At 41.3% G+C, this 15,546-nt stretch overlaps 1 protein-coding gene across 1 annotated transcript in view; it reads right to left on the bottom strand.

Annotated features, from left to right (window-relative positions):
* The window catches only part of LOC101853668 (solute carrier family 15 member 4), a gene marked incomplete at its 3' end in the record, with an annotated part of 59,443 nt that extends 44,713 nt beyond the window's left edge, over positions 1-14,730 (bottom strand). Inside the window, 1 exon segment of the mRNA XM_013087599.1 lies at positions 14,602-14,730. Coding sequence (XP_012943053.1) covers positions 14,602-14,709 — 108 coding nt within the window.
* Positions 14,731-15,546: the final 816 nt, after the last annotated feature.

Genomic DNA, 15,546 nt, shown 5'->3' with positions numbered 1-15,546 from the left:
CAAACACGGTGAACTGTGTATACTAGAGCTGCAGAAATTTATTCAGATACACGTATGTTTTGAAACGTGGTTGCCAGGGGCGAAGGCTGACTTGTTTGACAGGGTAATCAAAGTGAAACGGGATCAGATATGGCCTGTAGATATCACACAAGAATCTTACTCGAGGCGGCGACTCTGAGTTGTGAATGAAAACAAATCCGGAATTCATATTGTATGTTCAACCGCCAAAATAATCGGGAAAGTATCTTATTAAATATCAGTTCCAACTAAAATTAAATTTAACTTTAGATGTGAATACATAAACACAAAACAAAAAAGCAGAGATGTCAGTATTAGATCTATATGTTATAGATCTACCAGTGAGTCTAACTCTTTGGTAGAACATGACAATTATCATTCTTTAAATTTCACATTTGGCTGTTTTTGTTAGCCTTTCGCGGCCAGGAGCTGGTGTCATAATCGAGGTCACGATCTGATTATAGGACGGTAAAAAGTCGAGGAAAAAAAGCAAGCACTTGCAACAGTGAAGAGATTGTTAGGAGTTAGTTCCCCTCACATTTGTGAGGTAGACTCGACCAGTGTTAGTTAGCTTACATAATCAGGGCTTGTGATTGATTATAACTGTGACCCCAAAAAGGTGAACAGGGTATATGTTGCAATGAAACAGCTTAGACTGCTATGCACATGTTCCCTTCAACTCTATTGGTAGACTCTTCCAGCCTCACTTTAAGCTTACTTAATCAAAGCTTGCGACTGCTTATGGAGTGGCCCGAGAGGGGTGAGGAGGCTATTTCTGTGGCCGTGAAACCGTTTTGAATGTTAGGCATACTGTTCATTGTTGATTACGAACGTCTTTTGACATTTAATTTAAGAGGTTTACGTTTATGGATGAATTTGACAGCGACAATGTTTCGAAATTAGGAAGGGAAGCAGTGATTATTTGATTATATAGACGCTTCGCCCCTGGTGGTTGCTTCCATGAGACTTGCTTGAGGTTAATAAAAATTCAGCTCTAAATAAAGTATGGCCGGAACTACTTTCAGTTTCCTGTAACGGCGGAAGGAAAGGCTGGCAACAGGTTATCGATACCGAATTAGATCGAATACAGAAAAGTAGTTTGTTTACCAGTCTCAAGGAATTGGTGAATTCACTTTACTTGTGACGTAATCAAATGAAAGTAGTTGAGTGTTTAGCTCACGTTGAGAGAGAGAGAGAGAGAGAGAGAGAGAGAGAGAGAGAGAGAGAGAGAGAGAAAGAGAGAAAGAGAGAGAGAGAGCTTGGTTTCTCAAAGCCACCAATTGCCACAAGGCACCCAACTTGCTAACCCGTTCCGTTCACTCACTGGCATGGGCCATTTTTTTAAAGTGGTAACAAATATTATGCTGCAGGTTTTAGTAGAAGACATTTAACATACCTTTTTACTTGAATAAAATAAGTGTGTATGTGTGTGTGTGAGCGTTCGTGTGTGTGTGCGTGTATGTGTGTGTATGTGTGTGTATGTGTGTGTGTATGTGTGTGTGTGTGTGTGTGTGTATGTGTGTGTTTAAAAAGGGTGATTTTGGGGAGGGGGGGGGGTGAGTATGGTTGTATTGAAATCTAACTAGATAGTATGCTAAATTTTTTTCTGCATGGCATGTAGTCCGATAGGATCGGTTTAAGTGGCGTATACCAAATCTCGGGGAGTTTAGAATAAAGTACGCATCAGATAGTACGATCGAGTCAGGTGTCGTGGAAATAGAAAACACATAGAACCACCCTTTGTAATTAATGCTGCTGTTTGGAAATGTAAAAAACGGGAATGAACTGCGTTGCAAATGTTGCAATGACGATTCTTGGATATAACGCTTATCCCCCCCCCCCTTCTCGTCACGTATCATATAGTCACGAGATCTCATTCTAAAAGAAAAACAATAAATCAGTTTTCAGGCAGGTAGACGAGCAAAGAGGCTGTGTTACGTCTTCTTTACAAGTTTTAGTTAATCTTTTTTTAATGTGAGGCAATATGCAGCCGTCACACATTTGGCATGTAATGTACTACAGGGTGATAAAAAAAACCCCAATACAACTTGTTTTATGAATGTCTTCCTCCATACTGAAGTTTTGCGTTTCAGATTTGAACATGACGTTTGGAAGCCAAAAGGAATTACTCTCATATGTACTTTAGATGAGTATTAAAAAAACAACCCATTTTCAACCTTGTCGCCGTTTTCATAGCATGATGCAACAGTTCGCATTAGGCCTACCACTAAAAGTTGCAACAGTCGCGCCATATTGCAAGCTACAGCAGTCTAACAAGTCAACAGAAGTCTGCAGATATTATATTTCCCAAAATTTCGTTTGCCTGCTTAGATCACGGTTACGTTTTGTAAAGAGCAGAGAGTTTCTTGTATTGAACATTACCTCTCCACAAACTCACCATCCCTGCCATTTCGTAAGTTCTGCGCATAGCATGGAGAGAATGCTTACGTGCCCCCAAGACCTTTGGTGTCATGAATAGAGAAGTTCCGTTAGTTTGGACCTATAGCGAATCAGAAATAAAAGGTTCTTTTAAAAATGACCACTTCAGGTCGAACACGCACTAGGCGCAGCCATTTAAACGTCAACAGAGTGCAGATTTCAGTAGCCGAGTCCCATGAGACGTCTGTCCGTGGATGATCTGCAGCAAGGACTTTCCTACACATCAACAGTCTGCATACTCATGGCAGATCTGAACCTACTACTATACATTGTACCATGTTCATTTTCGCTAGGCCGAGATGATATGGATCAGAGCATGGTAATGTGTTCAAGATTCCTCGATTGTCTTGTAAAGAGGGATCATTTCCTCGATGACATTTATTGGTTTAGTGCAAAGCCCATTTTCACCATGCGGGATATGTTAACTCCAAAAATGCAGTCTATTGGGCACCCCACTCTATTGTCTCTAGAAGCCACTTCTAGTGTATGTGGCTTTAAAAACTCATGGTTTAGCAGGTCCTTGTGTTAGGGCGCCACTGAACATTAATAACAACGCGTAAAAAATGTGTCGAGTCCAATTAAGGAGGGAATGTGGAGCACTGCTTCTAGGAATTTCAGAATGAAATCATTAGTTGTTTTTTTTTACTCTGTAAAAGAAATTGAACATTGTTTAAATGTCACAGGGATGGAAAATTAATGTTAAAGAGAAAATAAAGAAAAAGGTCAACTAATCTTTTCACGACTTCCTTTACAAAATTTTAAAACATAGGTGAACTTTGCGCTTTTTGGATGCCTTTTCCTTTTTGCAGTTTCCGTTTTCAAAACATATTTCTTCTTCGTGGATTTTATATCAAACAAATACCTTTTGAATGAATTATGTCTGTTCCAAATTACAGTATTCTGGCGCGAGATGTTCAGAAAGAAAGTTGTAAAGTGTTTTTTGGATCACCCTGTAGATCTAAGCCAAAGAAGAATAACTTTACAGGAGATCTCGTGGGGAAAACTTTCGTTCTTTTAACAATCGTACTTACTTTATGTATTTTTTCTTTCTCTTTTCAAGGTTTAGAATTTGAATTCTGAAAAAAAAAATTGACCAAATTCAACTTCGTATTAGGAAAATGCTATTGACTTTTTTTTTTTTTTTTAAACAATGAACATTTCGGGCTCAATACATCTTAACAGCTGATTGATGATTTAGCACCAGAATGGGTGACTAGTAATGTTGTGACAAAGAAGACAAAAAAGTATTTTTGGATTTTCTATACACTCCCCCCCCCCTGTACCGCCCCCTCCCAACATGAACTTAAAAAATAAAGTTGTTTTAGTGTAATGCCAAAACAACGCACTTCTCATCTTGAATACTCTTTCAAGTTCTTTAAGTCTTCGTAAACGTTTCACGACATTTGCAACGCAATTCATCATCTTTGCCTTTCTCACCCTGCACCAGGGTATAGGCCACGGACAAACACTTTCCACCTCTCTCTATCCTGGGCTAGGCTCTTGATGTTATTTCATGTCTTCCAACTTTTCTGTACATGATTTCTGTGATTCTTCTCCAGGTTCCACGCGGTCTTCCACTTGATCTCTTACCCTATGGGTTTCAATCCAAAACTTTCTTTGTTATGCAGCTGCATGACTTCCTGAGAGTATGTCCAATCCATCACCACCGCTTTCTTCCTACCTCATCTCTGACTGGGATCTGTCTTGTTTTCCTTAACACTTCCACATTGGTGATGTCTGTCCATCTGATCCTCAGTAACTTTCTTAGACACCTGTTCAAGAAAACATGGATCCTCTTTATGCAAGTCTGTGATGCGTTCCATGTCTCACATCCGTACAACAGGACCGACTTCACTTTTGAATTGAAAATCCTCCGCTTAGTTAGAAGTGAGATATCTCTGGTCTTCCAAATCCTATCCAAAGATATGAAAGCACCCTTTGCTTTTCCAAAGCTGGACTTTATTTCAGCACCTGTTCCTCCCTCTCTGTCAATTATACTCCCAAGATAGCAGAAGGATTCAACGTTTTCTAGTGCCTTTCCTTCTATTGTGACCTGCTCCTTTCGTTGTGCATCTGTCCTTAGGACCTTTGACTTTCCGGGGTGGATCCTCAATCCAACAGACTCCGATAGGCTGCTTAATACTGAAGTCTTTGCTTGCAATTGTTCCTGGGTGTGCCACAGAAGCGCTAAGTCGTCTGCAAAATCCAGATCGTCCAACGGTGTCCGTAGTGTCCACTGTATACCATTTCTGTGTCCTCTGGTGGTTTCCTTCATCAGCCAGTCGACTGCCAATATGAAGAGGAACGGTGATAATAAACATCCCTGTCTCACACCAGTCTTGATGTCAAAGCTATCAGTGAGCTGGCCATCATGTACAACCCTGCAACTTGTCCCTTCGTACATGCTCTTGATGAGGTTAACCAACTTCTGTGGGATTCCGTGGTGTCTCATTATCTTCCATAGTGTTGCTCGGTCTATACTGTCAAAAGCCTTCTCATAGTCAAGGAAGTTGACGATCAGCTGGGAGTTCCACTCCAGGGACTGTTCCACAATAATCCTCAGCGTGACAATCTGGTCGGTGGTTGAGCGATTTTTCCGGAAACCAGCCTGTTCATCCAGTGGTCTTTGATCCGTTGCTGTCTTGATTCTCTCCAGAATGATTCTGTTGCTGACCTTACCTGGTGTTGAGAGAAGAGTGATCCCTCTGTAGTTGCTGCTGTTGTTGAGATTCCCCCTTTTTTGGAAGCTTCACGAGGTGTCCTTCTTTCCTATCCTTTTGGAACTTGCTCTCATTCCAGATCCTGGTAAACAGTGGGAGGAGGATGTCTGCCGTCACATTGGCATCTGCTTTCAGGGCGTCAGGTGGAATCTGGTCAGGACCGGCCGCTTTACCTTTGTTCAGCTTCTTAATGACATCCAGAATCTCTTGTTTTGAAGGAGCATCACAGCAGATTGGTAACTCATTTCTTGCTGGCAGGATGTTTGGTGGGTTACTCGGCGGAGGTCTGTTCAGGAGACTGTTGAAATACTCTACCCATCGTTTGGACTGAGCTTCCTTTCCAAAAATGGTTTTCCCCTCTTGGTCCTTTACTGGTACTTCAGGTTTCCCGTACTTTCCAGCAAGTGTCCTTGTGGTCTGGTAAAGGATTCGCATGTGCCCTCCTACCGCTGCTTCCTCTGCCTTCTCTGCCAGCCTGTTCATGAATTCCTCCTTGTCTTGCCTTAGTGATTTCTTGACATCTTTAGCTGTTGTCCTGTACAGCTCCAACGTACCCGCTCTTGATCCTCTTGTTCTACCAGCATTCGCTTCTGCCTTCAGCTGTCTTCTTATCCTAATTAAATCCAATGAGTGTTGGCTAATCCATTCCTTGTGCTCCTATTTCTCCACACCGAGTTCTTCTTGACAGGTTGACGTAAAGACTTCTTTGACCTTGGTCCAGTGTGTATCCACTTCCGTGTCCTCTCCGCCAAGATCAGCCAGAGGTTGAAATCTGTTCCTCAGCTGCAGCTAAAACTCTTCTTTCTTGTGTCCGTCCAAGAGACTTACTTGGAACTTCGTTCTTTTGATTCCTGTGCTGGTTCCGTGCTTTTTGAGTCGAAGCTTGAGTTTTGCCAACAGCAGATGATGATCCGATCCAACACCTGCCCCTTTCTGTACTTTGACATCTTCCAGTGAACGCCCGAGCCTACGAGAGATACAAAAATGATCTATCTGGTTCTCCGTCACTCTATCTGGCGAAACCCACGTGGCCTTGTGAATCCTCTGGTGGGGAAAAACCGAGCCTCCAAAGACAAAACTGTTGAGAGCACATATATTTTTGAATCGCTCACCGTTCTTATTCATTTGTCCCAAGCCATGTTGTCCCATAATTCTTTCACACCCCACGTGTTCTGACCAATCTTGGCATTGGCATCTCCCATAATGATGTTGACATCCTTCCTTGGTAGTTTGTCGATGACCCCCTGAGCTGGCCGTAAAAGGCATCCTTGTCTTCATCCGAAGCATCATTTGTTGGGGCACAGATTTGGACTATATTCATGTTGATGCGCTTGCTCCTTGTAGTGAATGAAGCCATGATGATCCTTTCAACGTGTGGTTTCTATCCTCTAAGTGACTTCTGTGCATACTTACTCAAAAAGATTCCCACTCCTTCTGCATGGTATTTGTCTTCCCTCCCAGAATACAATACTTGTTCCCCCGAGCTGAGCTGCTTCTGTCCAGACTGTATCCAGTGTGTTTCACTGACTCCTAGTATGTGCTGCCTGTATCTCTTTATCTCTTGTACTACTTGAGAACTTTTTCCTGCTTCATACAATGTGCCAACATTCCACGACGCAATCCGGAGAGACTTGTTCGACAGAGAAGGTTTCGAGTCAGAAGAGTCCTTTCGGCTTTGTCCGCTGTCTTTCATTGTTCCTGCTAATGCAGAAGCCCCCCCCGTCTCCCAAGATCGAAAAATAAAAAGTTGTGTTTGTCCGTGTTTCTGTAACTTACTGCCTTTTACTGGGTTGGGTAGTTGGCCCTCCGCAAACTGGCACTTTTCGGACGACCAGACCTTTGCACTTTTAGTCGCCGCTTACGACATGCAGTATCACGGCATGTGTATTCTTTGCTCTCCCATAGTAAAAATATGCCCCCCCCCCCCAACCTGCATCGCAACGCAATTAGGTCATATAAATACCGACGATTTGAGGTGTCTCTAAAGAGAGTAACATACAAAGAATTGAAGGACAAGAGAAAACTTCGAAAGATGTTTGATAGGAAATAAAGAGCAAAACCACACCAGATCTCCGCCAACTTATACCCACTTGAATCTTTATAAGTGTGTACATGAGAAGAAGTCGTTGGCAATTAGTTTGTGTGCGAATGTTCAGTTGACTAGCAAACCCTTCCCGTTCGAACCTCCTCTTGAGTGTGAAACTTTGGTTCCATTCCCAGACGATGAAATCCCCGCTCAGTCCAATGCTTCGACCGTGGACCGATTCAGTGTTTCGATTGGATTTAATACATCTTTTTGTGCAAGGGACTAATTGAGCGTTAAACTTAAGCTCAAGCAAACACAAAAGTCTGTGGGCAAAAATACTTCTGAAAGGGGAAAATAGGTTGAGGAGAGAACTATAGGCGACCTATATCAATAACTGGCTTAATATATTCTGCTTACAGTCATTATTACGTATATCCACGGATTTTATGATATATGGGTAATGGAGAATCGTTACTGAAAGTGAATTAAAGACGCTTTTGTGGTTTGGCGAATAAAGGCTTTTATCGCTGTGCACTCAAAAGACGTGTGTTCAACACATATACAAACACACACACGTACACACACACACAACACACCCACCCACATATATATGTATATAATATTATATATAACATATATAATACATATTATGTATATATATGTATATATATATAATATATATAATACATATTATATATGTATATATAATATATATAATACATATTATATATATGTATATATATATGTATATATAATATATATAATACATATTATATATATATATGTATATATATATATATATACATACATACATATTATATATATATATATATATATATATATATGTATACACGCACATAATAAAATGATAGATGACATTAGCCAAGAGCAAATTCCCGCTCAACAACAAACGCTAAGCACTTTACAATCTCTCTCTCTCTCTCTATATATATATTCCTCTTTTGTGAAGGGGAGGGGGGGGGGGGTATTTTCTCGAGTATCTCTGCCTTCCCCATTGAATGTCGTATCGTGTTATGTCCTGGTTGGTGAAAATAAATGGCGGTGAAGCAACATGCTCCTTGGCAGATCTTATTACACTTTATGTTGATGAAAACTTTGAACAATTTAATGAATTCAAGCCAGGTAAAACTCGATAATCTTGTGAGCGTTTGAAACTCGCTTAACAAAGAACAGACTTATCAACGAGATGAAAAAAGAAACCGCTTCATAAAATTTTGTTTTCCATTCTTCTGTAATTCATATCTTTTTTCTACTATTTACAGACATCTCGTTTTCTTTTTTTAGTCTAAGGTCTTGGTGCTGTTTTGCCACTGGGCGGGGGGTATATACCTCGAGGTCCTCAATTGACAACTAGTACCGCACTTGATTTGCGTAGGTGCAATCCCCGTGTGAATTGCTTGAGGGGCGTTTCCTAACTGAGATTGGCCACGCTAGTTGTGAGATGCTCCACCCCCTAATTAACTATTCAAGCCGCATGTTACTCTCAAGCTCCCGCCTCCAAATAATCCACTTTGCACATCAAACCGACTGAAAGCCGGGGCGAAAGTCTCCACCTTCAAGCATTTCCTTTATTTTTTTTCCAGCGGGTAGATTGCAAGCGTTGATAATCCTTTACTGACATCGACGTCACAGTCCCCAACTTGGAAACTACGCATTTGCCGTAGAGTTTTTGTCACAACGTGCAACATCAACTGGGAACGAAAAGCAAATAAGCCCCATCAGCCCTGCACAATTTTGCAACGATAATTATAGGGTTTGGACAAACGTAATCTATCTCGCTTCGCATTCCTCCAAGTGCCACTCAACAGGCATGATACAAGTCCTCAGAGCTATGCATTCAGCGCGTTGTGATTAGGCTTACGGTTTTATTCCCTCCCTCGTTAGCAATATATATATATATATATATATTGAAAAGCGTTTTTGTGGTTGCCGTAGCTGTTATGCGCTTATGCACTTCATAACAGAGACTTATAGTGTAAAGTGTGCTGATATAAAGGTTTACAAACCAAGATCACACCTCCTTGCCCCTTGGCGGTTTCATAAATTATAATGCTTCCAGAGCCCCTATGAGAGACCGTTTTGTCATAATACTGGCTTTTCCTAAATGCGAATAAAATGGCTTTGAACTGTTTCTGAAAATATGCAGAATCGGAACAACACAGCGAAACTATTTTTCTGAGTTAATAAAATCGGTTAACAAGACCGTAGTCATGTAATAAAATAAAAAAAACGCTTCAGGTGAGGTGACGGGATATGGTTACCTTCAATGTCCAGCCGCTTTTGGGGGACTGCTTTTACGTGGAACCTGCTCTAACTACCCCTTGTCCAAAAATATCTCCTGTACAAACGATCTAGTCTTATGCCCCCCCCCCCTCCACCACAGTGTTTTCCTATATTTAATGATACTGCCCATGAGGATCATCTGTCAAAGATGACCGCTTTTCTCCCCGGGGATGAATGGTCGTTTTGAACAGAGTCTACGGTGCTTTCTTCCCGTTTCCTTTCTTTACTCCGACACTAACTTGTCGACGATTTCTTTCCAGCCAATGGACTTTTGTGGCACGGAGTGGGGATTGCCAATGTTTTGAAGCACATGTATATCATACGAAACGGATTTCTCTTGTTATTTCAAGTAGCTTAGTCTATCAGCTGTCTTTGTAGGCAGCATTTTACTAAGTTGCGAGAGTACATTTGAAACCTGTTAAAGGTGACCACCCTTGTCATGGAGAAAGTGGTCATTATAGACAGATAATTCTTTTGGGAAGCGTAATTTACAGAAACAAGAAGGGAAGTGGGAAGTGGCACAGGTGATTGTCTTGAACAGGTGGTCATAAGAGCAGATTCGGCTGTACAATGTAGTTCTATTAAATGAAGTTGCTGTCGTTTTTGTTAATTCAGAGGCCATAGGCATGCACCCAGCAACACAGTTTAGAACTTCAAGAAGCGGGTGGCCTTACCCGGATTGTTGGTTGGGATTAAGCCCTCCCCCACCCCACCCCAGCTGAAAGCTAAAAACATCAAATCAATTAATTACGCCGATACGCGAGATCGAACTCCATTCATAAAAGTAGGCTTCGGCCGCCACCCGGGCAAACTTCAAAATTTCATACCAACTAAAATGTTCAATTAATATGTCCCGCGCGCTCTCATAAGACCTAATGCAGTTGCGTACACTTACAAAAAGCAGCAACCCCCCCCCCCCAAAAAAAAATAAAAACAACCCAAAACAAAACAAAAACAAAACATCAAGTTTACTGACTCTGGAATATTTTGGAGGAATCATTTTATCTTTTGTATGCATTTAATAACGATGATAGCCCTTTCATGACTTCGCGGAAGCCGGGCCTGCAGCCCTTAATCGCTACGACCACATGTACCGTGATATATCACCAAGGGTCGGTGTTTCAGATTGCTGCTTGTACTAGTTATACTCTATTGTTTTCCTTTTGGTTGCAAATTGGACAGTTCTTGAGCCCGCACCAAGCTGAATCTCATTGCGGTATGGTGGACTGCGGCTGCTGTATGGGATGTTAATGAGCTCATTGTTAGGACCACACAATCGGGTACTCAAATTACACGCAGTGACACGATATTTTGAGGCGTTAAAAACATTTTAAAAATTATAATGTATGTGTTTTTACGCCTTCATCAAAACAATGTTGATAATTTAGTGGGAGGACTTCGGCCTTGCCTGTCAGGACCAACCCAGATTCAGAGGGATACACCATCCCGGCAAAAAGACTAATATACTTGATACAAATTCTCTATTCTCGGGAAACAAATTCGGGTCTCCTGTGTGCGACGGATAGGCTAAAGTGCTGCACCACAGACGCTGGTGGAAAACACAAACAAACACACACACACACGCACGCACACACACACAGACACACACACACACACACACACACACACACACACACACACACACACACACACACTGAGGCATAATTTTTCAAGACAGAGGAAAAAAATTTCTTTCATTCATGTAATAAGTGTGCCTACTTTATATATCTTACAATTTGTGTGTGTGTGCCTTTTTCAACATTTAGAATTTGAATTTTGACAAATTTTAATATTTCTTGACCTCATGGAAGCAATATCATAGGTTTAGAAACTACAATAAAATTAAACAAAAAGAATCTTGGGTGTGGGGATATCTCAACAGCCAGCCGACGAAACTTTTTTTTGTAAGGGAGCATGATCAAAAAGAGGTAGTTAATGCAGAATTGGCTCTTTCTTATTACCGAAAACTTGTCACATATTATTCCCTTAGGGCAAAGTTCAAAGAAAAATTGTAAACCTCATCGTTCAGTTACTGCACAGCGTGTCTCGTAAGGTTAAAGTCATTGTTGTTAACAATCGGATTTGTTGCTGCTTATTAATCCAGTTGGCCTCTGATCGTCTCTTTCATTTCATAGCACTTTGATTACAGAGTACTGTATTCTTTTAATACACCTGCATCGACACAAGTTAGATCGTATAGAACGTCGACTGAAAAGTAGAGAATAACTTCAACACGTCATTCAGTATGAATGCACACAGGTTATTTCGGTCAATTTTTTGCAGGTTATTTCGGTTAATTTTTTGCAGGTTGGTTCTTTGAAGTCACCTGCAGCCTGCCTTGTTCCCCGAATTTCTGTTTTGTTTTAGCATTGTCCGTCCATAGAGACTGAATATTCTGAAGCCCAGGGGCCCGCCAAAGCATCAGCACAAATGACCATTTATTATTTTAATGTTAGGTGCACTCGCAGATGTTGTGGGACTCCAAAACAATAATTCAAACCTTGGGGCTCTGCCCAGAATTATTATAAAACTGCACCCCCCCCCCCTCCAATAGTAGGGAAATTAAAGAAAACAGCAACCTGAAATAGAAAAGATTTCGCTTGTCTTTAGTTTTTTAGTAAGCGTTTTACGGCACTTGCAACACAATACGGTCTTATGAGGGCCGAAGATTAGAGGTGTTACAAGAGAGTAACAAACACAATAAGGAGGAGAGATCAGGACGATAGATGTTTGATAGGAAAGAAGGAACAAGCCACACCAGAGCATCTGCCATCCACCAACGTTTCGCTTGTCATGCATAATGAAAATAATATGTTTCAAGCATGAGCCGAGACCGAATTCGTTCTATTGTGTACTTTGTGTGCCCGTATCCTGATATAAAACGCTACATAAAACAAATAGTAATAAAACAATTATAAGAAGACCAGGCATGTTCCAGAATGTGAATATAAATGTAAGTTCTTTTTTAAAAGGTGTATGTCAGCATTTCTGACCAACTTACCCCCCCCCCCCACACACACAGACAAACAACGCAAACCAAATTCTTCACAGCTCCTGTTCAAACCGAGGACTAGCGACTGATGAACAGGGTTTTACACCTTCTCAATGAAAGGGACAGTCGTTGCCACGTCGCAATTACTACCAGCATAAAATTGAAAAGCAAAACAGTTTTCACCCATCCATTCATCAACCCATCCCTCCTCTTTGCAGACATTATGTGCACTCCTCCGATCTCTCTCTCTCTCTCTCTCTCCCTCTCTCTCTCTCTCTCTCTCTCTCTCTCTCTCTCTTTCTCTCTTTCTCTCTATCTCTCTCTCTCCCTGTCTCTCTCTCTCTGTCTCTCTCTCTATCGATCTCTCCATCCCACCACCTCACCCACTCTCTTCATCCCACTTTCTCTATCCTACGAGATTTACCCCCCCTCTCTCTCTCTCTCTCTCCCTCTCTCTCTCTCTCTCTCTCTCTCTCTCTCTCTCTTTCTCTCTTTCTCTCTATCTCTCTCTCTCCCTGTCTCTCTCTCTCTGTCTCTCTCTCTATCGATCTCTCCATCCCACCACCTCACCCACTCTCTTCATCCCACTTTCTCTATCCTACGAGATTTACCCCCCCTCTCTCTCTCTCTCTCTCCCTCTCTCTCTCTCTCTCTCTCTCTCTCTCTCTCTCTCTCTCACACACACATGCACACGCACACACACACGCACACACACACACACACACACACACACACACACACACACACACACACACACTCACACACATACACGTGTGCAAACATGCGCACTTTGCGTGCATGACGAATTCATTCTGTCTCAATAAACACATTATATTAGCAGTTGCGAGCGCCGTAAAACCTTATACTATACATACATACATACAAACACATTATATTATAATACAGAGGTTGAGTCCTCTTCCCCCCCCCCCATCTTTTTAACATCTATACAGAGTTAATATTTAGAGAATCTCATAACCTGTAGGAAGTCACTGTTGGGGGCAGCAACATCAATAACCTGAGATACGCAGATGATACAGTTCTGTTTGCAAACACAAACGAATATCTTTCTAAAATTGGGAAAGTAGTAAAAGTGAACAGCAGCAAGGCAGGCCCCGACATAAACGCAAAGAAAACAAAAACTTCTCGAAAAAACAACAGACATAACCATAGATGGGAAGAGAATCGAACAAGTGCACCATTTCAAGTATCTAGGTCTAGGGGCAACAATCACAGATGGTGAAAGAAGTGAAAATGGGTACCCGGCTATAGACAGTGAAAGATCTTGTCAGTCTGATAGTGTTTGAGCGCGTGAAATCCGCAGCTTGCACTGTATGCTTCCGCCGAAGCTGAGAATGTTTCTGAGTGTTCTCAGAGGGTCTGCTGGGGTAATAATAGTTGTAAGGCGCATACAGCATGCTCTTGAGCATGGATATGCGCTATATAAATGCAATTATTATTATTATTATTATCATTATTATTATTATTATTATTATTATTATTATTATTATTATTATTATTATTATTATTATTATTATTATAAAAAGAAATGAACATAGGAACAGCAGCTGCAAAATCAAGATTCAGCCAAACGTACAAACTATCTCTCACTTTAAAAAAGAAAATGGTACATCTTCCTCATATTATTCCTATATGGCGCATAGACCTAGATCTAGACTTTGACGAGGAAAGAGGAAAGCAAAATAAATACGTTTGAAATGTGGTGCTACCGTAGAATGGCCAAAATAAGTTGGAAACCAAAAAAGACAAACACATAGGTGTGTCAGATTCTACACACAAGACAAACCCAGCTGAACAAAATACAATGTTGAAAAATACAATAATATTGCCACTTAAAACGACACGAGGCCATTGTGAAAGAGGTGCTTGAAGGAAAGACGTGCGACAGGAGAGCCAGAGGAAGGCAAAGAATTACATGGAAGAACAACATAAGAACATGGACTGGCCTGGATATTGCAGAATGTGCAATGGCAGCTCGCTGCCATGAAAGATTGACGGTTATTACACGTCAACCTCTGAGTCAGAGAAGATACCTCCAGGTATCCAGGTATTATGACCCACAGGAGAAAATAGCCACATACCGCCATGTACCGCAGATTGATGCCAATGACACGCTCTTTTGTAACACATTCGCCTTTCTGCTTCCAATACCAAGAAGACATAGGTGTATCAAAAACAGAAACGGACATGGTGAAAGCTCTGCGACGAAAAAACAACACTCCCGTCAGATAGAAACATAATAAGTTAAATTGCGCATGATACAGTACGTATGTACTTTGGTAATGTAAACAAATGAACTCATAAGCTTATCACGACCGACATTTTTGTTTCCCCAGCGAGCGATTAATGGTGCTCACTCTACGTTCAGTATCTTGAACACTGTACAGCCAGCATGGGGAGCGTGTCCAAATTGTGGGCTAGATTTAAGCCCCGGTTACACGCAACGATAAATAGTGTGAGATTCGTCGCATGAGAGAAGTGTCCGTTTTATGGAACTGTGTTGTCTGTTTACACGTTCCAATCCATCGTCCATTTTCTTTCGATTGAGGAGACTCCTCGTCATAAAGCCAACATGTCTCTTTACGACGACAACGATTTGCCTGGTCTCTATATGAAGGTTTCGAGCTCTGGACCTAATGAATGAATGGCGAACACTGTACATGAAGATCACGAGAGCCCCCCCCCCACCTTTCCCCTGTGCATTTTGATTAGCAGAACAGTGTCTTTAGAAGAATGTGGCCATACTGTAGTGTTACTGTTGGCCAACCGTGCCGTGTGTAGAACTGGAAGCTATGACTTGACTGTAGATGTGCAACGCACCGAGTGACCTTGATGCACAGCTTCAACCTTGACGATCAACTAAATAATAAAATTGCTAAAAGATATATATCAACGCCCCAAATCAGGTTCTTCGGGAGCAACTTTGCTTATTTTGAGACGCTGATTCCAAATATAAATCAAGTTTTACCTACGATAATTATTTTTAAAAATTTGAGCCGTGAATTTAGTTCTGCGCGGCGGCAAAC

Source organism: Aplysia californica, unplaced genomic scaffold (assembly GCF_000002075.1).
Source record: "Aplysia californica isolate F4 #8 unplaced genomic scaffold, AplCal3.0 scaffold00021, whole genome shotgun sequence".
NCBI lineage: Eukaryota > Metazoa > Mollusca > Gastropoda > Aplysiida > Aplysiidae > Aplysia > Aplysia californica.
This window is presented reverse-complemented; position numbering and strand designations above follow the sequence as displayed.